The 26,399-nt window shown below is 35.8% G+C and overlaps 1 protein-coding gene across 1 annotated transcript in view; it reads left to right on the forward strand.

Moving 5' to 3' along the window:
• Window positions 1–26,399, forward strand: part of LOC118993036 (A disintegrin and metallopeptidase domain 3-like) — a 181,098-nt gene that overhangs the window by 49,464 nt on the left and 105,235 nt on the right. The window contains exons 12-17 of the mRNA XM_037055094.1: window positions 5,868–6,004; window positions 9,564–9,750; window positions 16,200–16,298; window positions 21,567–21,762; window positions 22,254–22,341; window positions 22,619–22,802. Of these exons, the coding sequence (XP_036910989.1) occupies window positions 5,868–6,004; window positions 9,564–9,750; window positions 16,200–16,298; window positions 21,567–21,762; window positions 22,254–22,341; window positions 22,619–22,802 (891 nt within the window). The remainder of the gene's footprint in view (window positions 1–5,867; window positions 6,005–9,563; window positions 9,751–16,199; window positions 16,299–21,566; window positions 21,763–22,253; window positions 22,342–22,618; window positions 22,803–26,399) is intronic.

Below are 26,399 nucleotides of genomic sequence, written 5' to 3' on the forward strand. Positions count from 1 at the left end.
GCTCCTTCAGGGAACAGTTCAAGGAACAGTCACCTTGAATAAAATAAGAAATAAAAATTCTAAGATATATATATATATATATATATATATATCTATCTATCTTAGGATTTTAAAAAAGTTTTTAAAAATATTTTATTCATTTATTTTTAGAGAGAGGGGACAGGAAGGAGAAAGAGTGGGAGAGAAACATCAATGTGTGATTGCCTCTCATGGGTCCCCCACTGGGAACCTGGCCTGCAACCCAGGCATGTGCCCTGACTGGGAATCGAACCGGCGACCCTTTGCTTCACAGGCCCACGCTCAATCCACTGAGCTACACCAGCCAGGGCGATTTAAAAAAATATATATAAAAAATTTTAAGAAATAAAAATCCTAAGATATATATATATATCTTAGGATTTTTATTTCTTCAATTAGTTGTTTATCAAGGGTGACTGAAAAAAATTTAATTGAGTCCAATCATCATCATGGAAATGGCTTTAAAAGAAAACCAGTCAGGTGGATATTATTGCTTTTTATTTTCAATCACTAAAGAGTTGCCGTTGATAAATAGATAACCAACAGTCTGTCAAGAATGCTCAAGATATGTTACATAATGCAATATGCTTGTTCATGTTGGGGGTTGAAGGGAGGGAAGACTAGGAAATAATTTATGTGAACTTCTTGATTTTTTAATATGAGACAAGCACAAAAGCACCACCCATCCCTCTACCAACATTGGACCATGCACCCTTGAAAAAGGCTTTGTCTCCTTCATCACCAGCAATCTCCCTCCAGCAGCCGAGTGTGCTGTGTACATGACATCAGTTCCTTCGCACCCTGACTGCATCATCATGCACTGACAGTGTCAAATGAATAGGAATCTAGCCCAGCTGATGAAGATGTGAGTATTCCTGGGATCTGGAAGCATTCCCTTTGCAGTGTCATAGATACTGAAGTAGGCAGCTTGGTAAATGTTAATGCTCTGCACAGACATATGAAAGCCTTGGTATAGACCCTTAATCCAACCAGAACTGTAGATCTCAATGAGGCAGTCATTTGGGGTCTTTGAATTCTTTTTCAGCTCCAGCTTTGCTCATATCAGCTGCTAGATGAGTATGGGAAAAATTAAGAGGACATATAAAACACATTGAGGTGGCCCCAGTGGCACCACCTGATGCCATATTCCCTGCAAAAAAGCACCAAAACTGTGTTTTCTCATGCATACCATCCCAGGAAGATCCGCTTGTATTTATCTTCAAAGGCAAAGTTGAGAGCCTGGGTGGGGAAATAGGTGATGACATTGGACAAGTTACTATATCAGAAGGACAGGGTTCTCTTCTCCTTGGGGATACAAACCACATAGTCTATAGTGCCCTTGTATTGCTTATCTATGGCGATTTGCTTGCTGGCATGCTACACTTGCAGCAGCAGCTTGACCCATTTGATTGACAGTGGTGTCCAGACCGCTTGACACCACTGTCTTGGTGATGGCCGTGGCCAATCTGCCTGCTGGGAAGTCCTTGGTGTAAGACACAGAAGCACCTGTCCTGTTGAAAGGAAAGAAGGGATGGGGTGACTGTGGGACTGGGCTCAGAATTAGCTGGAGCTCCAGGGCTATAGATAGCCACAATGTTAAAAATCAAGAACAAAGTGACGGAGCTGTTGAAGGATCTCTTCATTGAATGAAAAAACAAAACAAAACAAAACAAACTAACAAATTCAAGAAGAGCCTATATAATACATGGAGAAAATTCTAAAGACCTGCAATGAAGATCAGACACAGGAGTGTATCTCTCTTCACCACAGTGATGATGGCCAAAGCAATAAGTTTGTTTGTGATGCTGAACATAACTGGACCCAACCACAATGTTGAATTTACTGCCAGCTCTAAGTGGTTTAAACAATTCAAGAATCAAAGGGGTTGCAAGATGGTCCTGGAATAGAAGGATCATTTTTGTACCTCCTCCCAGAACCAAACTGGAAATAAAACTAAAGTGGAGAACAGTCACCCTGAATTACCAAGTGAGGACTATCTAAAAAGGAGACTTTTAGCCAAGGAAGGACAGAAACCACCTTGAGACCAGTAGGAGGGATGAGGTGGTGAAACGAGATGGCCCTGCCCCCACAGGTGGCAGCTGAGGTTAAGGAGGGATAGCAGAGATGCAGAAGCTTCCCCCTGAGAAGCGGAACTCATGGACCCCAGACTGGGATCCCCAGCTGGGAGTACCAAAGCTGGGATCAGCTGCCCATGTAGTAGTATCCATTGGTGAAAGATGGTGGAGTTTCCATCCACTGGGAGAGATGGAACCTGTTGAAGGCAAAGCTACTTTTTTAAGGGGCCAAAGCACCCTGGGTTCTGCCAAAGGGAGTGTTGGGTGGTGCACACTGGAATCGCCTGGGGAGAGTCTGAAGTGGGAGGCATTGGGAAGAGATATGGGGAAATGGTTGGTGGGATCCCTGTGCTGAGTCATTGTCCAATATCGCAGCAGCCACTTGTTCTTGAGAAAAGCAAGGCCAACGCAGGGAATCAACCTGGGGAAAAGCAATTATCCCACCCTCTGGGATACCTGCTCACCTTACCTCAGTCCATCCTCTGGAATTTCGTTCACACCAGCCTACATCTTAACTCCTGCTGTGGAGACAGTAGCATAGGCAGACTCAGGGGGTGTCAGAGACTGGCTTTGGGTTGCTGCTCTTCCTACACTTCCATGGGAACTGGACTGGCACTTCCCCATCAGGCGAGAGCTGATGAAACACCCTCCTGGTTTCTGGCAGACCCAAACTCTGGGCTCTGGAGGTCGTAGCCACATGCCTGCTAGGGGCTCCACCCTGCAGAGTTCAGGGAAATAATCCAGGATAGACTCAGATGTGTGGCTCTGGACCAAGGAAGGCTCCCCCCATCTTCCCCGAAATCTGAACAGCACTTCCCCTTCACGGGAGATCCAGGGGTCCCATTGGCCCCATTCTTCCAGAAGCCATTTCAGAAACAGTTGTTCCAGTGACTAAGATTGACAGCCAGCTGGCAGGCAGAAACAGGCAGAGATGGATCCTGGGGTGCCTTGGGACTTTTGTTTACCCACCCCTGGGCCCAATGCTGATAAAAGCCAGCTTCGTAGAGCAACTTGGCGCATCCTGGATGTGGCCAAGCCCGGAAGAATTAGCCTCAAACTCTGGATCAGTTATAGCTTCAAACAGGCTGCTGAGGGCTAGATATATGGACAGCATGTGACATTGGCTTACATCAGCTTCAGACAACATTGGAGCAGTATCCAAAGGGAGATCGCAGCAGGCAGGCACTAAACTCTGCTGAGACAAGTTCCACTTTCTTTTCCATTATTTTCTTGTTCATAGCTTTATTAATTTTTCTATGTTTGCTATTTTTTCTTTCATATTTGCTATTTCATATTCTTTTCTTTACTATTTTTACTCTCTCCTTTTCTTATTCTTTTTTGGTTATTTTATTTTATTTTTTCCTGTTTTTCTCTTTTTATTTCTTATTCTTATTTTTCTCTTCCTTCTTTTCTGATATTCTTTTTTCTTTTCTTTTGTCTTCTCATATTCTTTTTTTTCTTTTAACATTCCTTTTTTCTTTTCCCTTATTCTATTCTCTTTTGTTGCTGTAGTTGGGATTTTGCTAGTTATTGTTTTGTTTTTATTTGTGTTGTTTGGTTAAAACTTCACATGAATGTTTAGGTCAACTGTATTCATAATTGACACAAATTGAAAGCAACCAAGATGTCCTTTAGTAGATAAATGGATAAACAAACTGAGGTAAATCCCTATATGGAATATTATTTTGCTATAAAATGAACTATTCAGTTACTAGAAGACATGGAGAAAACTTAAGTCATTAGTTAAAGAAGCCAACCTAAAATGGCCAAATAACATATGATTCCAAATACATGGCATTATGGAAAAGGAAAAGCTATGTAGATAGTGAAAATCTCATTGGTTGTCAGTGGTTTGTGTCTTCCTGACATTACTACTTCTCAAATTTTATTTTTTAAAACAAAAGAAATGTTACTTTCAAGGTGGAGTAATATTTTGCCTTCAGGAAAAAAATTAATTTCACTTACTCTCCTAAAAGTATTTCTTTATTTTATTATTTTTGTTGTTGTTGAACTGTACAGTTTTTTCCAATTTCTCCCCACCACTCTCCCCTGCCCCACCCACCCTCTCCTTCCACATTCAGCCCTCCCTGCAGTTGGCTGTGCCCAAGGGTCCTTTATACATGTTCCTTGGCTTGCCCCTTCTCCTTCTTTTCTTTGTTATCCCTCTCCCCACTGCCCTCTGTTAGTTTGTTCTTTATTTACAAGTCTCTGGTTCTATTTTACTCATTTGTTTTTTTTTGTTGTTGTTGTTGTTGATTAGGTTCCACTTATATGTGAGATTGTATGGTATTCATCTTCCACCACCTGGCTTTTTTCACTTAGCATTGTGCTCTCCATTTCCATCCATGCTGTTGCAAAGGGTAGAAGCTTGTTTCTTCTTTCTGCAGCATAGTATTTCACTGTGTAAATGTACCATAGTTTTTTAATCCACTCTTTTACTGATGGGCATGTAGGCTGCTTCCAGCCTTTGGCTATTGTAAATTGTGCTGCTATGAACATTAGGGTGCATGGGTTCCTGTGAATCGGTGTTTCAGGGTTCTTAGGGTATAGTCCCAATAACAGAATTACTAGGTCAAAAGGCAGTTCCATTTTTAACTCTTGGAGGAAATTCCATACTGTTTTCCAAGGTGGCTGCACCAGTCTGCATTCCCACCTACGGTACACTAGGGTTCCCTTTCCTCCACATCCTTGTCAGCATTTATTATTTGTTGATTCATTAATGATAGCTGTTTTGGTAGGTGTGAGGTGATATGTCATTGTGGTTTTAATTTGTGTCTTTTTGATGGCTAGTGATGCTGAGTGTCTTTTCACATGTGTATGGCCCTCTGAATGTCCTCCTTGGAGAAGTGTCTGTTCAAGTCCTTTGCCTAGTTTTAATTGGATTGTTTGTTTTCCTGGAGCGGAGTCATATGAGTTCTTTTTAAATTTTGGAGATCAAATCCTTGTCCGAAATATCATTGGCAAATATATTTTCCTATACAGTTGGTTTCCTTTCAGTTTTGCTGATGTTTTCTTTAGCCATTCAGAAACTTTTTAATTTGATGAAGTTTCACATGCTTATTCTTTCCTTTGTGCCTTTTGCTCTAAGGACATATTGATGAAAATATTGTTGCATGGAATATCTGAGATTTTCCTGCCTATGTTTTCCTCTAGAACTTTTATGGTGGTGTGACTTATATTTAAATCTTTTATTCATCTTGAGTTTATTTTGGTGAATGGTGTAAGTTGGTGGTTGAGTTTCATTGTTTTGCATGTACTTGTCTAGATCTCCCAACACTACTTGTTCAAAAGGCTATTTTTACTCCATTTTATGCTCCTGCCCCCTTTGTTGAATGTTAATTGTCCATAGAGACAGAAAGAAATCCAAGAAGAGGAAAGACTCCTAAAACTATTTCTAAAGTCAAAACTGATTTTCAATTCAATCCTTAAGAATTTGTGTATTTTTTCCTAGAGTTCACTGGGAAAAAAATATGGTTACTAAAACAATGCTTATTCTTCTAAAAAATTTAAAGTTATTTGAATTTAAATCAGTAATATAATAAAAAGGTAAAATAGCATTACTTTTATCTGTTACGTGCCAATGGCATTTAGATTTAAAATACCATTTTTCCAAATTTACCGTTTTTTTGTTTTTCATATTTCTGAAAAAAATGATATTTGGAATACTATTTTCTTACAGTTGTATTTGCATCTAGATAGTATGCCCCAAAATTACTTATATAAAGATCAAAGGGGTGAAGAAATAACTTAGGCAACATTTTTTTGTGTGTTTAGTATCCAAACAGGGTAACTTCAGAGGCATTTTCAGTTGTTATGGCACAGTTGCTTGGAATTACTCTGGGATTCACATATGATGACATCTATAATTGTTATTGTCCAGGAGCTACATGCATTATGAATCCTCAAGCAATGTAAGGTGTTGTTTTGATCAAATTCATATCTTTTGGGGGGAAATGTTTGTAGTAATCTTTAATGTGTAATCACTTGCAGTATAATTTGGGTAAGATGATTTTTATTAAATATATATGCTAATTTAAAGTTTATTAACTAAATGAGTATTGGATATGCAGAAAATATGCCTAATATTTTTATATTCAATATTATAGTCTACAGAGAAAGTGTTTGTTGATAATGACTTTCTGGGTTTTACTAGAGTAAAATTGAGGTGAAATTTGTTTATTCATTATAAATACATGTCCCAAACTCTGACTATGTTGCAGGATAGTGTGTGTTTGTCCTATCAATAGTTAACAATAGATAGGTAGGTAAGTCCTACCTATCTTATCTTAGTTCCTTAGAGACAGAAAAGTAAAAAGTGGTCATAGAATAAACAAAATATAAACATCTTATGATAGTTATTTAAGAAGGTGATTAATTGATTGAGAAAAGAAACTTTCTAATAAAGTGGTCTAAGAAATAATTATGTTGGGACCTGGAAGTGAAGGAATGAATCTGGTCATGTAAAGAACTTGTTGAGCTCTGGCTAATGTGGCTCAGGAGAATGAGCGCTGATCCGTGAACCAAAGGGTTGCGGGTTCGATGCCCAGTCAGGGCACATGCCTGGGTTGCAGGCCAGGTCCCCAGTTGGGGGTGTATGAGAGGCAACAACCCATTGATGTGTTCTCTCTCTCTCTTTCTCCCTCCCTTTACTTCACTCTAAGAATAAATAAATAAAATCTTTAAAAAAACTTATTGAACACTTTTCAGAGTAAGCAAGGGAGTGATGTGTGGGTAGCAAGAAGCTTGAGGAGTTCAAGTGACAGATGTAAGGAGACTGCAGGGGGAGAGGGATAAAAATGAAAAACAAAAGAAATAGCTGTGACCATAAGGAAATATATAAAAGGCATAAAGGAAAGAAAGCAGAGTACAATAAGGCAACAGAACAATGAGTGTGGGAAAGAAGTCCAGGAGGTGACGAACACCTGGTGTGTAGGAAAGAGCCTGATTGCATAATCATGACACGAGAGTTGGAAGTTGATGATCAATGTAACAAACCCATTTTAAATTGATGTATGCAGAATGGAAAATAAAAATGATCTTTAAACGAGTGAATAATATACCAGAGGGAACAATGATATAGGAATATTTGGGAAATGAGTCTCATAATACGGAAGTTTAAGACCGAGAAATGAAAATGGCTGGGTTCAAATAGATTTTTGAACATCATGACTTTTAACAGATATTGAAAAAAGCAAATATTTTCTTCTTGAAAAAGGAGAAGAATAAGGAACATAGGAGGAAATAACATTGATATGATGAGACTCTGAAAAACCTGACAGATCTGGGAGCTCAGAAATCATTGAGTAATCTACATGCCAAAAAGTTGTCCCCCCTGAAGCTGAAATATCAGTAAACTCACGCTATTACAGGAGCCCAAATTGGTGGGGATATGCAAACTGCAGGTGATAGCAAAGGGACTGAACATTTCTTAAGATATTGGTATGGCCTTTGTCCTTTATAAATGGCCTGTGCTTTATAAATCTAATAACTAACAGCTGTCAGAGGGGATGGGGGACTGGATGAAAGAAGATGAAGGAATTAGACAAAAACATATTTGCATAATCCATAGACACAAACAACAATGTGGTGGTGGCGGGGGGGGGGATGGTGGGGATAGAGTCAGGCAAAAAGTTGAGGGGAATGGGGACATTTGTAATAGTGTCAACAATAAGGATAAAGAAAAAAAAAAGAATTGGTCAGTTATACTAATGGTTGATTATGAGTTTTACTATTTATTCCAAATGATATATCTAAAATATTTATGAGTAATATATTTCTAGAAAAATACAAATATTTTCAAGTGAAAATCTTCTAAAATAAAAGTAATGTTTTTTAAAAAATCTAATAACAATGAGGACGTGTAGCACCCAGATAATATTCAAAAATACTATTCTCCACTAGGACAACCTGGGGCACCTTGGAGAAATGATAGGTTACAGGGCTAAGGCAGAGAAAATACAAATGAGCCTGGAACATCTTGTGTGAATATGGGGTGCTGTTGAAAGAACTATGGGGATTTGTCAGGGACTCAAAAGGCAGTTTGAAGGGGTTCCCTATAGCCAAATATTCAAATATATTGAATTTCATGAATAATAAGAATAGTAATATATTATAACCCATTTAATATAATACTGTAAAAAAACATGATTCTACAATTATATAAATACATGAATGAATAAATTGGAAAGTTAGAAATGGGATATTTACATAAAACCAAAGTACTTCCCTACAAGTAATTATTAACTAATAAGGAAAAAACATAATTTTAGAATGCAGGCTGGCAGACATACCTTTAATCAGCTAATCAAAGTAATTTCTGTAAGTAATGTAACAAACCAAAATCATGTGCCTTTGTTAGGATGCTGTGAAATAAACTCTGCAACACTCTTGTGATAATGTTATATCACCTCAGTCTAATTGCAAGGAAGCGTTTCATAAACCAAAAGTGTGGAACATTTTACTGAATAATTGACCTGTAATAATGAACCATTTGAGGTCATGAAATCCAATAAAAAGATAAGTAACTAGACTAAGAAGACAAGAGAACTAAAAATGATGGTTGATTCTGAGCTTCATCATTTTGCTATAAAAGTTATTGTGCTGAATGGAAATTCTAAATGAAATATTAGGATTAGGTATTAATAATATAATTACTTCCTGATTTTAAAATATCTGTTTTAGGAGAATTCATTTCTATGTGAGAATTATACATTAAAATATTTAGTTATCAAAATATTTTGATGACAACTTACAGTTAACTGCTTCAGGAAAGAAATTATTTTTAGGGCTGAATTTGTATCATTTTTCTAAGTTTGAGATAGCTACAAAATTGAACAAAAACCCATTCAACAGTATACTTAGAAATATAGAAATTGAAAAATAAAAATAATCTAAGGCATATACATTATATATACTTAATGTTGAGATATTTTAATTGATTATTACCATGGAACAAGTATTTCTGATTTTTTGCATTAACACAGTCAACTATCTTTTATTTCTTTAGTTTTTCCATGTAAATTTCCTAGTACATTTCATATTCTTAATGATGTATGAGAAGGGTGTTCCAACAAACTGAGCCACCCAATCAGGGCTTCATATTCTGAATCATAGTTAGTATTCTATAATAATGATTGTAATTATGATGTTGACAACAATAACAATAAAAATAATGAATAATGAGACATACTGAAATAGACCTTTTGTGGGCCAAGCAGTGTTGTGTTTTAATATATTCTCACTCATGTCACCTTAAACTTCCTCTGCTTGCTAGATTTCCATTATATTAAATTACAATATAAATGAACCTGTTCCTTCCATTTATGACTTGTATTAAAAATAAAAGCACTCTTTCCTCCTTCTTGGTTTCCCTGTAATTGAAGTTGTACAGAATCAACAGTGTCATATGGGACAGTGTTAATTTGATAGTGAGTTTATTCCACTTACCTGAAGAATATAATTTAATTTTAGACATTCGGATGGTGTAAAGTTGTTTAGCAGTTGCAGTGTGAATGCATTTAAACATAAAGTTTTGCAACCAGAATTAAAATGTCTTCAGAATCAAACTGTTTCAAAACTGGTTGTCCAAGCAAGGCAATCAACGTGTGGCAATGGAATTATAGAAACTGGAGAGCAATGTGATTGTGGCTTTCCTGAGGTGAGTGACAAACTTTGATAGTTTACCTAAAGATTTGTTTTATTGTTTCTCATATCGTACTATAAATATAGATGTGATACCAAAGGGGGAGCTTTTTCTCAAATGCTGTACCATTTTATCAAATATCTAAGATACAGAGATAAAGAACATGGGAGAACTGACTCATCCCGAATTGGAAGCGTTTGAAGGATTTAAGTATAGAGTAAGCATAGCATGGATTCAATATGATTTTCTCCACTGTAACCATTAATAGTACTGGCCATTTTTTGTATCATAAATATCTGTATCATTAATAATATAATCATCACCTAAGTTTGTCTCTTGAATTCTTCCCAAGTGACTACAGTAGTTTCCTAAGTTATAAAATGTGTTGCTTACCTCCTCACTTTTTGATTTCTTTCAGTCCTTGCATTTGGGGAACTTCACTTACTTTAAGTTGGTTGTATAGAATTGAGTCAATCATAATTCATGGTTTGTTGTTATATTTAGTTTTTGCTATTATCTTTTTTCAGTTGTGCTTGGCAAGATAACTAATCACTGAATTTTGTTGTGCCTGATTTTTAAAAAATTTTATTTATTCACCTTTAGAGGGGAAGGGGAGAGGAAGAGAAACATCAATGTATGGTTGCCTTTTGTGCGTCCCCTGCTGGGAGTTGCCCTGCAGGGAACTGGCCTGCAACCCAGGCATGTGCCCAGACTGGGAATCGAACTGCGATCCTCTGGTTCGCAGGCCTGTGCTCAATCCACTGAGCTACACCAGCCAGGGCCTGTTGTGCCTGATTTTTAATACTTATGCATGGTGGTATTGTGAATGAATACAAAAACCCTCTAATTATTAGGAACAAAATTCTGTATAACTTGATTACATTATAATTGTGAGTGAATGACTCAAATCTTCTGTATTTTTTATTGATTTTGATTGACCTCCCAGCACTTGAGAAATTATTTTTTAAATTTTTATGTAAATACTTTTGATCTTTATTGTTGTTCAAGTACAGTTTTCTGCCTTTTCCCCCACCACTTCCCATCACCCCAGCCTTCCCCACCTCCCTTCCCTGTTTCCATTCCCCCTTGTTATTGTTCATGTGTCCTTTATAGTTGTTCCTGTAAAGCCTTTACCTTTTCCCCCTATTATCCCCTCTCCTCTCCGTTCTGGTTACTGTCAGCTTGTTCCCAAATTTCAATGTCTTGGTTATATTTTGCTTGCTTGTTTGTTTTGTTGATTAGATTCTAGTTAAATGTGAGATTATATGGTATTTGTCTTTCACCACCTGGCTTATTTCACTTAGCACAGTGCTCTTCAGTGTCATCCATGCTGTTCCAAAGGGTAGGAGCTCCTTCTTTCTTTCTGCTGCATAGTATTTTATTTTGAAATATACCATAGTGTTTTGATCCATTCATTTACTGATGGGTGCTTAGGTTATTTCCATCACTTGACTATTGTAAATTGTGCTGCTAGGAACATTGGGGTGTATAGGTTCTTTTGGACTGGTGTTTCAGGGTTCTTAGGATATAATCCTAGCAGTGGAATTGCTGGGTCAAAAGGCAGTTTAATTTTTAGTTTTCTAAGGAAGTTCTGTACTGTTTTCCACAGTGTTTGCACCAGCCTGCAATCTCAACAATGTACTAGGGTTCCCTTTTCTCCACAACCTCTCCAACACTTGTTTGTTGCTTTGTTTATGCTGGCCATTCTCACTGGTGTGAAGTGGTATCTCATTGTGCTTTTGATTTGCATCTCTCTGATAGCAAGCAGTGATACTGAGGATCTTTTCATGTCTCTGGACCTTTTGATGTCCTCCTTGGAGAAATCTGTCCAAGTGCTTTGCCCATTTTTTTAAATTGGGTTGCTTGTCTTCTTAGAGTGGAGCTGTTTGAAGTTCTTTAAATATTTTTGAGATCAAACCCTTGTCTGAGGGAGCATTGGCAAATATGTTTTTCCATACCATTGGTTCTCTTTTTTAAAGTTATTATTATTTTTTATTTAATTGTTCAAGTACAGTTTTCTGTCTTTTACTACCACCCCAGCCCACCCCCCCAGTGCTCCCCACCTCCCTCCCATTTCCACCCTCTCAGTTGTTGTCCATGTGTCCTTTATACTAGTTCCTATGAATCCTTCCCCTTTTCCCCCTGAAATTCCCTCCTCTATCCCCTCTGATCACTGTTGCCCTGTTCTCTATTTCAATGTCTTTGGTTATATTTTGCTTGCTTGTTTGCTTTGTCGTTTAGCTTCCTGTTAACGGTGACATCATATGGTATTTGTCTTTCAACGCCTGGCTTATTTCACTCAGTGTAATGTTTTCCATTTCCATCCATGCTGTTGCAAAGGGTAGGAGCTCCTTCTTTCTTTCTGCAGCATAAAATTCCATTGTGTATATGTACCATAATTTTTGGATTCAGCTTCTCCTGGCTGAGGGGAGCACCAGCCACAACTCGTTTCCTTTCCTCTCTGGCTGAGTCACCAGTGAGCTCCCCACCACTGGGCTGTGTGTCCTTGGCTCTTCTCAGCCTTCTCTTTTCTCATACCTTTCATTTGCTTTCACTTGTCCAGCTTTAGATGTTTCAATGTGTGGATCTCTAAGGCATGTTTGTGTGTTGAGCAGGGAATCCTTTGTTGAGTCCTAGCTATTTAAATTGGTGAAACTTCAAAGGCTGAGACCAAGGGAATCTCTCATGCCACCATTCCACTAATGTCATTTCTTCATGTAGTTTGTTTTTATATGTGCTATAAGGATATCAACTTAAACAATCACAATTTATTTAAAGACCAGCCTTTCCTCACTGCTATGAAATCAGTCTTCATCATCAATAAAGTAAACATTTGTGAGTTTTTTGTTTTTTGTACTCTAACGTCACTATCTTAATTACTATAGATTTCTATTAGTTCATGAAATATGGTATTATATATCCTCCAGCATTATTGTTGCAGTCCATGATTATCTTGGCCCTTTGCATTTTAGTAAGAATATCTGATCTGGTTTTTCAGTTTCTGCCAAGAAAAAGCTTGAAGACGTTGCACTGAACTTTTAGATAAAATTTGAGTTTAGATAAAATGGAGGCATTTGCTTCCATTTTTAATTTCTTTTAATTTCTCTTAAAAATATTTCCCAGTATTCAGCATAAAGGTCTTTCACTGGTAAACTTTTAAATTTTTATTGCTTTAAAAATTTTTTTTCATGGTTTAAGCCATATACTTAAAAATGTGATTTTATTACTCAGATTTTAAAATATACTAGATATTTTTAATTTGATTTTTTACAGTAATCTTGCTGAATTCAGTTATTAATTCCATTAGTGTTCCTTTAGATCAATATTACCTATTAGAAATATAATGTGAATCACATGTGTACTTCATATCTTCTTTTGTATTTATTTTTATTTTTTATATTTTAAATTTTTTTATTATTTTTTAATATAATTTTTATTTAATTCTTGTTCAAGTACAGGTTTCTGTCTTATATTCCCAACCCTGCCCGCCCCCCGCCCCATGCTCCCCACCTCCCTCCCCTTTCCATCCCCCACCCTTAGTTATTGTCCATGTGTCCTTTATACTTGTTCCTGTGAGTCCATTCCCTTTTCCCCTATGATTCTCTCCCCTCTCCCCTCTGGACCCTGTCAGCCTCTTCCATATTTGAGTGTCATTGGTCGTATTTTGCTTGCTTGTTTGGTTTGTTTAGATTCCTGTTAATGGTGAGATCATATGATATTTGTCTTTCACCGCCTGGCTTATTTCGCTCAGCATAATGCTTTCCAGTTCCATCCATGATGTTGCAAAGGGTAGTAGTTCCTTCTTCCTTTCTGCAGCATAGAATTCCACTGTGTAAATGTACCATAGTTTTTTGATCCAGTCATTTACCGATGGGGGTCTAGGTTGCTTCCAACTCTTGGCTATCGTGAATTGTGCTGCTATGAACATCGGGGTGCATAGGTTCTTTTGGATTGGTGTTTCAGGGTTCTTAGGATATACTCCCAAGAGTGGAATTGCTGGGTCAAAAGGCACATTCATTTTTAGTTTTCTGAGAAAATTCCATACTATTTTCCATAGTGGTTGTACCAGTCTGCAATCCCACCAACAGTGAACTAGGGTCCCCTTTTCCCCACAGCTACTTTTATAAAATAAAAAGAAAGAGGTGAGATTAATTTATACATTCTGAGTTAATATATTCAATATAGTATTATTTCAACATGTAATCTATATAAAATTATTATTGAGCACTTTTATTTTTTATGTTTGTGTGCTTATGTATGTGTACATATGCATACGTATTTATATTATATGAATAAGGATGGAAAGGGAGAGACATCACAGGAATTGCTTCAAACAATAATGGAGGCTTTGTCATGGAGCTGAACACACTCTCATCAAACCCAGGAGTCAGAAAAACTGAAGGAAGATGCAGGAGGAAGGAGTAATTGCAGACCCAACTGCTCCTTCACTGCATTGAGACAAGTCAGCAGATCGGCAAATTTAAGTTAATGCTGTAATGGGTTATGATTTCATGGATGTTGGGGTGGAGTGCATGTACTTTGCTTAGAAGATGAATGTGATGAATCTTTGGTGATCAGGTGGTGAAATGTGCTAGAGTAACTCTTAAAGGTCCCCATGTCCTAATACTCATAACTTGTGAATATGTTATTTTACATGGCAAAAGGAATTTGAAGATATGATCAATTTAAGGATCTTGAGAGGGCGAGATATCATATATTGTCTGAGTGAGCCCAATGCAATCACAAGGGTCCTTAGAAGGGAGCTAGGCAGGTTAGAGTCAAAGGCCATATGACAGTGATATTTGACGATGCCATTTTGTTGGTTTTGAAGATGGAGAAAGAACCCATGAGCCAAGGGATGCAGATGGCCTCTACAAGTTGGAAAGTCAGGGATATGGACTTTCTCTTTAGCTTCCAGGGAAGTGAAGAACTTCCAAAATCTTCACTTTAGTCCATTGTGGCCTCTCTTAGACTTTTGATCTCCAGAACTGTAAAATAACACAAGCCACTAAGTTTATGTTAATTTTTATAACAGAAATGGGAGAATTAATATAATACTGAATAAATTCTGAGTTCCTTGTGATGAACAGATTTCCTGAATAGATTTGAAGATTCCCTGCCAAACAGATGGCAATTTTTCTGAAAAGAGCAATTTTGCCATCACAGCCCATATACATCCAATACATTGGCCATTTGGGCAAAATAATTTCCATGAAGACATTTATAGCAACCTCAGCAGCATTTGGCTGACATGAGGTCAAGATCTAAGTCTTAAAAGACTGAAAGTAGGGATTGTTAATGTGAGAAAGACATCAGTACACAAAGGAATGCTGTAGAAGAGAATCAATGTTCTGAAGGAATGTTCAAAAGAGCAGCTAATGGTTTTCAGCCAGTGAGTATGTGCCATGATAGATCTAGCAATCAAGGCAGAAGCTGTGGGCCTGAGGGAGGTTGGAAGCATATCATTGTTCAAAAGTTTATCTTGGGCAGAAGGTGTCTACCACCTCTAATGCCAACAAGCCTCAGAATAAGGTTTCCTGAATGAATGGGTATCCAGTCCTTAGATTCAGGGCAGTGGTGGTAATCTGGACCAAGTCACCAAAGCATTCTGAGTTATATTCATTTATATTGTTTTTCTTCTGACTAGTGGAGTTTTTGAATTGCATATTGTTAATATACGTGTGCTTAAAAATAAGGGAAATAAACAGAAGAATACCTTAATCAAAATATATACATGGAAATATAAAATAAACCAGCATGTGCATATATGTTAAATTTTCAACTCATTATCAATAAAAATAATAAATTGAAGCAGACAAATGCTTAGTTATCTTGTCTATAAACTTTAGTAAATTTTAAATATTACTGTCAGTCTAGTAAAACATCATTCACACACTGAGCAGACGAAAGTATAAAAAAGTATAGTGTTACAAAGGGCAGTTACTATCTTTGTTCGCCATGACTCCAATAACTTCTTGAATTAATTTTTAATATAAACTTGTAGAGCTAAGAAATGACAGTAATATTTGAAATATTTTTATTATACAAAAATATTATAAATTGGAAACTTGTATTTTGTGACAATCATGACTTATTATATGTCTCTGAAATTATTTCCTGAGACTTGATAATATGGAAAAGTACTTGTGATGTAGTCAATGAAAAAAAGTCTAAAAATTTATTTTGCATATGTTTGCAAAACGAAAGAGGATTGAAAGGAATTGCATTAAATTATCAACAATTCAATTTCTTGACCATGAAGTCATGAATAATTTATTAGCATGGTTTTCTATACTGAAAATATATTAAATTTCAATGAAGCAGTGTTACAAATTAATACAGATGTAAAAATGATACTGTAATTATAATTACCATAACTGAGAGACAAAGTTTAGTATATTTTGACAAAGTTATTTATTTGATTAAAAATTCCTATTATTTAACTTGATTGTATTTGCTTTTAGACATGTGCCTTTAAAAAGTGCTGTGATCCTAGTACTTGTACACTGATTGGATATGCAGAATGTGGCACTGGACCATGCTGTAGTAAAAAATCTTGTCAGGTAAACTTTAAAAATATTACATTATTTTCTTACATGAATTTCTTTGTGTTCTTATGCATTCATTGCATTTTAATTTTTAAAAGACTTGTTTTTACATATTTTTCAAATGCTTTTTATGTACTCAATTTATATACAGTTGGTTTAGAATTTAGATGATGTCTTTAGTTCTTTTTCTGCCTACTTTTCAACTCCATCAGTCACTGTATTGTTTCAATTTCTACTCAAGGCCCATCCAGTTATTGCATCTAATGCCAATTCCAGATTATTTGGGTTCTATCACTTCTTGTTCAGGCCTGAATGAAGCTCTTCATCATGAAACATGACAAAATTAGAAATGAGCCACCCAACACACATGTGACATGCAATGCCCAAATAGATGACAGTAATTTTTTAAAACATAATTTTGACAATAACAGAAAGGAATTCATATGGAATAGCATATAAAGTAATGAAGTTTAGTTTGGCAAGGACTTATAGCCTAGGAGTGGATTGAATCTTTGACTTTCCTTGGGGAGTTGTGTTTTTTAAATTATTCTGTTGATGTTCAATTACAGTTGTCTGCATTTTCCTTCCACCACTGCCCCCCGCCCCAGCCAAACCCACCTCCCTCCCTTGCTTCCATCCTCTCCCTTGGTTTTGTCCATGTGTCCATTATAGTAGTTCCTGGAAACCCTTCCCCCCATTGTCCCCTACCCTTCCCCTCTGGTTATTGTTAGATAGTTCTTAATTTCAGTGTCTCTGGTTATATTTTGTTTGCTTTTTTCTTTTGTTGAGTATGTTCCAGTTAAAGGTGAGACCATATGGTATTTGTCCATCACCTCCTGGCTTATGTCACTTAGCATAAAGCATTTGATAAGGTACAGCACCCATTTATAATAAAAACACTCAGTAAAATGGAAATAGAGGGAGCATTCCTCAACATAATAAAGGCCATATATGGGACACCTACAGCCAATACCATACTCAATGGGCAAAAACTTAGAGCTTTCCCACTAAGATCAGGAACAACACAATGATACCTGCTCTCATCACTCCTATTCAACACAGTATTGGAAGTCCTAGCCACAGCAATCAGACAAGAAAAATAAATAAAAGGCATCCAAATTGGAAAAGAGGAAGCCAAACTATCATTGTTTGCAGATGACATGATGATGTACATAGAAAATCCTATAGACTCCACAAAAAAACTACTTGACCTAATAAGTGAATTTGGTAAAATAGCAGAATACAAAGTCAGTATCCTTGGGGAGTTTTTCATTCAGTTTTTCTCTATAGCCACATCTGAGAGGAGATTGGTTAGAATTTGTCTTCTGGGGATTGCATTATTATAATCTCATTTTGTGTCACTTTCAAGAGTCTATGACAAATATAAAAGCTAATCAATGAGAGATTTTGCTTGTCAGATTTATTTTTCTTTGTGTCAATGAACTCTTTCCCAACATGATTCTACTTTGCCTTGGGTGTGCTCTTTACTACCTTATGGGTTAGTAATTAGAGCCAACGGCCATTTGTTTTCAAGGCACGTAAATGTAAAGGCCAGTGTAGTATTTCTATTTCTTGGCAATAAATCTTCCTGTGTTTTCCTTCTTCAGAGCCCTCATCTTAACCTTTGTCTCCAAATCAGTGACATTGAGCAGTAAGACATTTCTAAACAGTACATTGTCCTTTACTTATGTCCTGAAGGATAGTTCTTTAAAATGGTTCTTTAAAGTGATTATCTAATCACTGCATTTGGTTGAGTGAAAATTCACAGTAAAAGTTGCAAAGGAGCACTTCAGGGCAACAGCTAAGTGTATAATGTTAGTTGACATTAATTTTACTATGTGTTATAGCATGGAATTTGGCTTTTGATGTCATTTAAGGTTGACAAGTATCTTATACTCTGCTTTCATTTATTATTGATCATAAGAGTAAAAGGCTTCCTGTCTTTTCTTCTCTGTCTACTTCTAACTAGGCTAATTTCCACTAATTCTTTTCCAAAGTTTAAAAAATTTGACCCAATATTTGAAAAATAACATTTCTATTTAGATAGACAGAAATCCAAGTGCAAACATATGGAATACAATAGTGCAACCAGTGTTTCACTGAAACATAACTGAGTAACTTGTTTTTAACTAGTATTCAGACATTTCTACCTGCACTTTAAGAAATTGTAATTGGATCCTGGCTGGTAACTCAGTGGATTGAGCACCTCCCTGTGAACCAAGAGTTTGCTGATTCGATTCCCTGTCAGGGCACATGCCTGGGTTTCTGGCCATGTCCCTAGTTGGGGGGGGACGTGTGAAAGGCAACAAATCCATGTTTCTCTTGCTCATTGATGTTACTCTCTTTCTCTTTTCTTTTCCCAATCTCTGAAAATAAATAAAACAAATCAGATGTACAGGAAATGGCCAGGCAACCATACATTTAAAAAATTGTAATTGGTACTGTGTAATACCAATTATGTGTTGGTCAGTTGTGTCTTTTCTTGAATTTGTGCAAAATGATGTTTATTATAAATTTTTATACATATACTTTCCTTATATGTAAAATATATTTAAAGATATCACAGTTCCAACTATATGTAGACTTTAGACTCAAGCCTACTAAAAATTTGAAGTAAAGCTAGTTCCCAATATTATTTTTATTTCACACCTTAGAAATGCTATAATTTTAAAGGCATAGTGGAACAACGAGGTTGAAAACTTCTACAAATATAGTTTTTGTTATTAAGATGCCAAGTGACTGAAATATCATTTGAAATTACATCACTTCACTTTTTAGAAGAATAAATGGAAGTATTCTTTTTTCTAAATAGTAGTTAAAAATTAAAATGTCAAAATAATCTAGAGTTGGCTGTATTAAGAAAATAAACCATAGCTCATACTTACCACTTCCTTTATTGCCTTTATTTTATTTTTATTACTTTTTCAGTCACAGTTTATGTCAGTACTATTCCACACTACTTTCAGGTGCACAGGAAACGGCCAGACAACCATACATTGTGATAGGCGGTCACCCTGCTGCTGCAAGCACCCATCTGGCTCCATACCCAGTTATCTTGGCACTGTTGACTATATTCCCCATACTGCAAAGGACTTTTCTGTGGCTATTCTGCAACTAGCAAGTGGTACTGCTTAATCCTTTCAGCTTTTTTCGCCCTACCCCCTAGACCCTCTTCCCTCTGACAGCTGTCAATCTGTTCTCTGTATTCATGAGTCTGTTTCTATTTTGCTTTTTAAAGTTTGTTTATTAGATTCTGTGCATAAGTGAAATCACAGATTATTTGTCTTTCTCTGAGTGGCTTATTTCACTTAGCATAATACTCTCCGGGGCCATTTGTGATGTTGTAAGGCATTGTATCTTGATAATGGCCAAGCAAAGGAAAACACTCAAGAAGCTTAAGTAAAAGATGAGTCTGACTTTATGCTCAGGTGAATGTGTATTTAAAACAGAAAAAAACAATTCTTATTCTATCCATCTATTGAGTGTCCTTGCATTTTTGTGGACAGGTTTCAAACAAAGTTCCTCTATATGTAATAAAAATAGCTCATTGCACTTCCTGGCTTTTCTAGTCCATAGAGCAATGTTTCAAGAATAGAGAGATCATTTCTTTCCCAACAACTGCCTCGATGCTCAGTACTTGAGGAAACCATGACTGATCTGGCTAAGTTAAATTTCCCACCACTGTTGCATTCACTGTGTCTAGGGAGAAGTGTTCTGATGGTCATCCTGAGTCAGAAGCACATTCATGATTTATAACCCCCTCATGGCAGAGGTGGAGTAGGCCCTGAAAGAAAAATTACTTGAAATGAAAAAGATGTGCATTAAGTAACATTTAAAAAATATGTTAAAAGATTAGCATCTGAGTTAGTACTGCACTTCAGGAGTGCGATTCGTCCCCAAGAATCAACAGTTGAAAAACAAATATGCATTGCTTAGTATCAGATATTTTTTTATCTTGAAGTAAATATGTAGTATAACCATTGCATTGTAACTATGAGAGCTTTCACTAGAGCCTTCTTAAAAATTTGAGATAAAAATCACATAAGGTAAAATGAACTATGTTTAAGTGAACAATGCAGTGACATTCAGCACATTCACAATGCTGTGCAGCTACCACCTCTGTCTAGTTCCAAAACAAGCCCATCATCCAAACAGAAAACCCCTAACCCATTAAGCACTTGCTATCCTTTTCTCCTTCCTGTCAGGCTCTGGCAACCACTGATCTGCATTCTGTCTTTATGGATTTGCATATTCTGGTTATTTCATTTGAGTAGGACCATACAATATGTAGTGTTTGGTGTCAAGCATTATTCAATATAGTATTTTCAAAGATTATTCACCTTTAGCATATGTCAGTCTTCCATTTTTATATATGGATGGAAATATTTCATTGCATGTATATACCACAGTTTGTCTATTCATTCACTGAGGGACATTTTGGGTTCTTTCCAATCTATTTCTCTAGAACTTTTAAGTAAATTTATAATTATCTTTAAGTAGTTAAAATGTGATAGAATCCAAATGATGATTATCAACACAATGGTCTTATTCAATCATTTTACATTTTTGGTTTACTTCTTTAAAAAATATTTTTTTTCAGGAAGATTAAAAAAGAAATCAACAGTGTCCTTTGTCTCAAACAGTTAGGTGCACCCATGAAATCAGAGCAACAGCCTTGTGAAAAGCCTTCATCCTAGAACCTCTACCTTGGTAACAGCACCTACTTACTCTGTCACTGCAAACCACTTTCAGTTTCCCACTGTTCTCAAATTGGAAGTTCCTAGGAACAATGAGAGAGCTCAACACTGTTTTAAAGGCACTACAACGTTTTCTGATTTAAAAAATATGCTAACTTGTGTGTTTAACATTTCCCCATCTTTCAGAAAATGACATACATACTTGCCTGCGAATTTCATGTTGGGTCTGAGTACATGATCTGATGTCATTTTGTTCATGTTCACTTAAATTTCATAATAGGTCAGCACATTATTTCAAGAGGAGGGTACTATGCTGAGTGGATAATAGGCACAGTGGCTCTGCTTCATATTAATAGCATCAGTCAGGAATCTGAGTGATACCACTCCAGTACTGAACTAGTATGTGATCTTTGACAAGTCATCTCATCATTCTTACCTCTGATGACAGTTTATCTAAATTATAATAGCAGATAATAATATCTTGCTTGGAGTAGTGTGGTAAGACTTAGTTGTAGAGCAAAGCACTTTAAAGTCTTTGGATAAAATGTCTTACAAAAATATATATTTGTTTCTCTTTTTACCACAGATTCTTGCTAGAGGAACACTATGTCGGAAAAGCACAGATCCATGTGATTTTCCAGAATATTGCAGTGGAATATCTGAGTTTTGTGCACCAGATATGAAAGCCGCTGACTTAGAGCCATGTAGTAATAAGACCACCTATTGTTTTGGGGGAAAATGCCAAGATCCGGACAGACAGTGCATGGAGTTATTTGGAAAATGTAATAGCTGTGTGTTTTTTCTGGGGTTTGTTTTTAAACTGTATTTCTAAAGTTAGTAATCCACCCTATAAGCCCCAATGAAAGGCATTGTTTATTCAAATCCATTGTTTACTGAAAATAAAATTGCAAATCAAAGCACTTTGAATTATGTCGAGGCAAAATGGGCTTAATAACTATAGGACAAAGAATAGAACATTAGTAAAATTTCAGGTGATAGGTGCAAAGGAAATAGATTACAAGAATTGTAGATAACAGAGCAAATGACTGTTTGATTTCTTCACTATTTCTGCAGAATACCAATTTTTCTCCTCTGAAGCTGGTATTTTTAAGGCATATTTCTCCTTCTTGAATAGCCAGTAGGTGACAAAAAATTTATAGTGGATGGCACTGACTGGGCATTGCTGCTGTGTAGATATTTCTGTATGAATTTGCCACACTTTTAGTTTTCATTGTTTGTGTTTATGATGAGTAATTGGAACTTTATGTTTCAGTTGCTAAAGGTGGTGATTATCTATGTTTACAAGAAGTGAATATTCATGGAGATCCCTTTGGAAACTGTCAAGGGCTGTGTCTATTTGGGTGTGTATATAGAAAACTATCCATTTTCTGAATGTATGTGTATTTTTTTGTGTATGTGTTTTCTGCAATGAGCCACTAAATTCAAATGAGAGGTGAATATAATACATACAGTGGAATTTATATGTAGCATTTCATAAAATGATGTATATTCTGAATAGCTTTCCTGTTACAGTCTGGGTAACATTTCGAATTATCCTCATAGTCTGAATTGTTATTTAACTAATACATTGTGTCCTGAATTGACATTTGGAAAATTTTCTCTGTTTTATATTGCCAGAAATACCCTTTGTGGAAAGCTAGTTTGTCACTGGATGCACACACGTACAGTAATGCCACTGGCAGCTTATGATATGCAATATACTTACTTTGGAGGCCATGTATGTATATCAGCAAATATGAGAAAATCTGATCCTGAAATGAGAACCTATGTAGGTGATGGCACTGCATGTGGTTATAAAAAGGTAAATATAAATTTTACTTGATTCTATTTAGTGTTTGTGTCTGTGTGCATATGCATGAGAGATAGAGAGTCAAAGGTCAAGATTTCTGTTAGTGAAAGGAACACTTGCTTTCTTAACACTTTTATTATAAACTTTGCTATAGATATTTAAATTTGTTTTCTCACACTTGAGAATCTAAGCCTATTCATTAGGCTAGGATTTGGTCTGCTGTAATTTGTGTAAACAAAAAAAGAAAAAATTTAAATAACACACTGAAAAAGTAGAATAGAACAATCTGAATAATAAGAATGACAATAAATAAACAAAAACAAAACTCCCAAATCCTCAAGTGTTTAGTCTTGTAGTAATTAATGTGAACTAATTTGGCTGTAACAAAAGTAAAACATGTACTTATCAGCCAGTTCTTCTCATTCTTTCTCTAAAGGTACAGTGTAATGTTAAAAATTTGGCCCTCTTACCAAGAACAGTAATAGAACAGAGTCTAAGTTTTGTTTAATTACTTTTGTTAAGTAATATTATGTACAAATAATTTTTAAATTATTATCACCAAAACAGTTGACTAAAAATGCATGTAATTATCTTATATTTTAATTAAAATAATTTACATCGAGAAACAGCACTTTAAGAAATGAAAACATAAGAAAAAGGAAGCGAGTGAGCTTATTTCAGAACGGGAAAAGACATCTTCAAATAAAAATAATAATCACAAAGGAACGTTTTGGTATTGACTACATTGTCAACAAAGAATGCTTAGCCTAAGAAAAAAATCTTATAAGCATTTATTTGAGCCAGACTGACAACAATTGCTGGGAATTAAAATCTCAATGGATTGATAAACTGCTCTGGAGAATAGGAGATTTTACTGCTTATTTTTATACATGAGAATCACAGGAGAAGGTGTAGGGGTAGTGACATAATATCCATTGGTGGTAGATTAGGGAGGCTGGAAAAAGCAAAGCTGGGAAATCTGAGACTGGATAAAAGGTAAAACAAATGGACACATACTGGCTTTGCACTGGTGTGCACAGAATAGTTAACATTGGACATTTATAGCACATAGAGATGGTATGTGGAAGAACAAGATACTATTGAGGGGTTTTGTGGTCATATTCTCTGGTGCAGTGGTTGTGGTTATTCTGACATTGCATAGGTATGTTATCTGAGATGCAAAAGGACCACTTATAGGCTCAGTTAAGATAAAGACTGACTTTTGTCTAGGAAGATGCCACCTTGGGGTCTACAACATGACTACCTACCATGAATGGCTTTTAGTTAGGAAGTTTTAATTGTAGACCATCTTATGTGGTTACTTTTGGTGTCCAAGTGCCTAAGACCCACCATACAGACCTTCCCTGAGCTTGTCAGGTTTAATATGTGGTCCTCCTTTTGTCCACAGCACTATGCAACAATATGTATCCCCTTCCAAGATCATTTAAAACAAAGTGAAAACTGTTTACAACAAATATGGCAGAGTAAATACATAAATTTATTAACTAATTTAATTATTCATTAATTGGAAAAAAGCAGTAAAACGGTGCACACACATATATGCGTACACACATGCACATGCATACATACATATATGTGCATGTATATGTATATATGCATATATTTGCATGTATATATAATTTTGGCATTATAATGGTTATTACAATTATTTTTGATATTATGCTCTATGTATATAGTATATATGATATAGTATATAGTATATATTTTATGTGTGTGTGTGTGCTTGTGTGTGTATAATATAATACCAAAAATAATTTGGGTTTGGTCTGTGGTTCTGGCACAGAGCTCCCAAAGCCCTCGGAATTTCCTGAGTGATAACAATGTCTTTTGTTATTCATCCCCTCCCAACCAAACCAATGAAATGATTTTCATCAGGCCTCTATATAGCTTCAGAAGAGGGCTGGTCACCAGAGAGATCAAATGATTAGAAGTTTGGAACTTTTTTGCCACCTCCCAAGTCTCACAGAGCAGAGCTTCATGGTGGAGAGTGGTATGGCTGAAGAGTGAACTCTACAGAAACTTTCAAACAGTGAGATTCAGAGAGTTTCTAAGTTGATGTACTCATTGACTTGCTGTGCTGATAATGTACCTGGAGAGGACATGAAAGCTAATGCCTCCACTTCCAACCCTAATATCTTGCCTTATAAATTTCCTCCACTTGGATGTTCCTGAGTTTTAGCCTTTGTAATAAACTAATAAACAGAACCAATGTATTTTCTAGAGTTGTGTGAGAAAATGAGAAAATGTAAGAAGTCAAATATCACACTTTTTATCCATTTCTAATGTAATAATGTGAAAGTAATTTTTAGCTATTAGGAAATATACATTGGTATAGGGCAATTATAATCTAAGTTATAACAGGAAAACATCAAGACATGTGAAACGATGGTAATAGGTTGGTAAGATAAATTACAGTATATCCAACACTGCATCTCTTTCTAAAATAATATTTGTAAATAATTTTTAATGGCATGGAAGTATATTTGCAAAATTATGGCAAGTGAGACATCAGGGGAAAACATGCATTTCTGATATTTGGATTGCACATAGAAATTCTTTGGGTTGTGTTTTTGACAAAAGCACAACTCATGTCTTTGGCTTAAGATCTTGCTGGTCATCCCTAAGTCAAGATTGCAGCAACCCTGTGATTTTATGTCTTAGTTATTATAGCTTTATAATAGATAAAAAGTAAAGGTTTTAGAAGAAGCTCTAGCATTCAGATAGCATTCAAAAGCTAGGATGATCTAACAAAAAATATGCAAGACAACCTCTATGTGGAAAACTGCAAAACATTATTAGAGAATCAAAGAAGTCCTACATAAATGTCAATATCTTAGAAAATCAATGAATATGCTATCAAACATCAAAATCCCAGTAGCTACTTTTTTTGGAGGGAGAGGCAATATGTTGCTGGGGGAAATTGAAAGATTGATTTGAAGGTTTATATGGAAATGCAAAAGGCTACAAATACAAAATAGCTAATATAATTTTAAAGAAGAAAATGGAAAGCAGACATTTACATTATTAAATATAAAATTAAAACTGCAGTATTGGTATAAGGATATATAAACTGACCTATAGAATAAAATGGAAAATATTATTTTGGAGAAGTTGGAGATTAAAATGTTTTAATAAAGTCCTCAGAGAAAAATTAGGTGTTGTGCCTTGCACAATTAAAGATTTCTTAAATGATATATGTGAATAATATAAAGGAAAACATAAGTGTATTACATTATGATTAAAAACTACTAAATAGAGATTTAAGGTTATAGAAGGACAGACTGGATGTGCTTTTCCCTTTTCCTTCTACTACACATAGTTTAAAAACCTGGGTGTTATATAAAAAGGAAACTAAGAATACTTTGAAAGCTGAAAAGAGAAAGGCAGACCAGCTAGGAACCTCATATATCCTCAACTGGGTGCTAAAGAAGCCAGTAACTCAGAAATACTAAATGGCATAGACAAAAGGAAGACCTCAAGGTAAGCCTGACTTCTTTAGCCAAAGGAATGACCTAGCAATGCAGTACCCTCTTAAACAATGAGTACTCTACTTCTGCCGAACAACACAAAAAAACATGACCACACTTC

This window comes from Sturnira hondurensis, unplaced genomic scaffold (assembly GCF_014824575.4).
Source record: "Sturnira hondurensis isolate 20B ecotype Veracruz unplaced genomic scaffold, ASM1482457v3 Scaffold0008640, whole genome shotgun sequence".
Taxonomy (NCBI): domain Eukaryota; kingdom Metazoa; phylum Chordata; class Mammalia; order Chiroptera; family Phyllostomidae; genus Sturnira; species Sturnira hondurensis.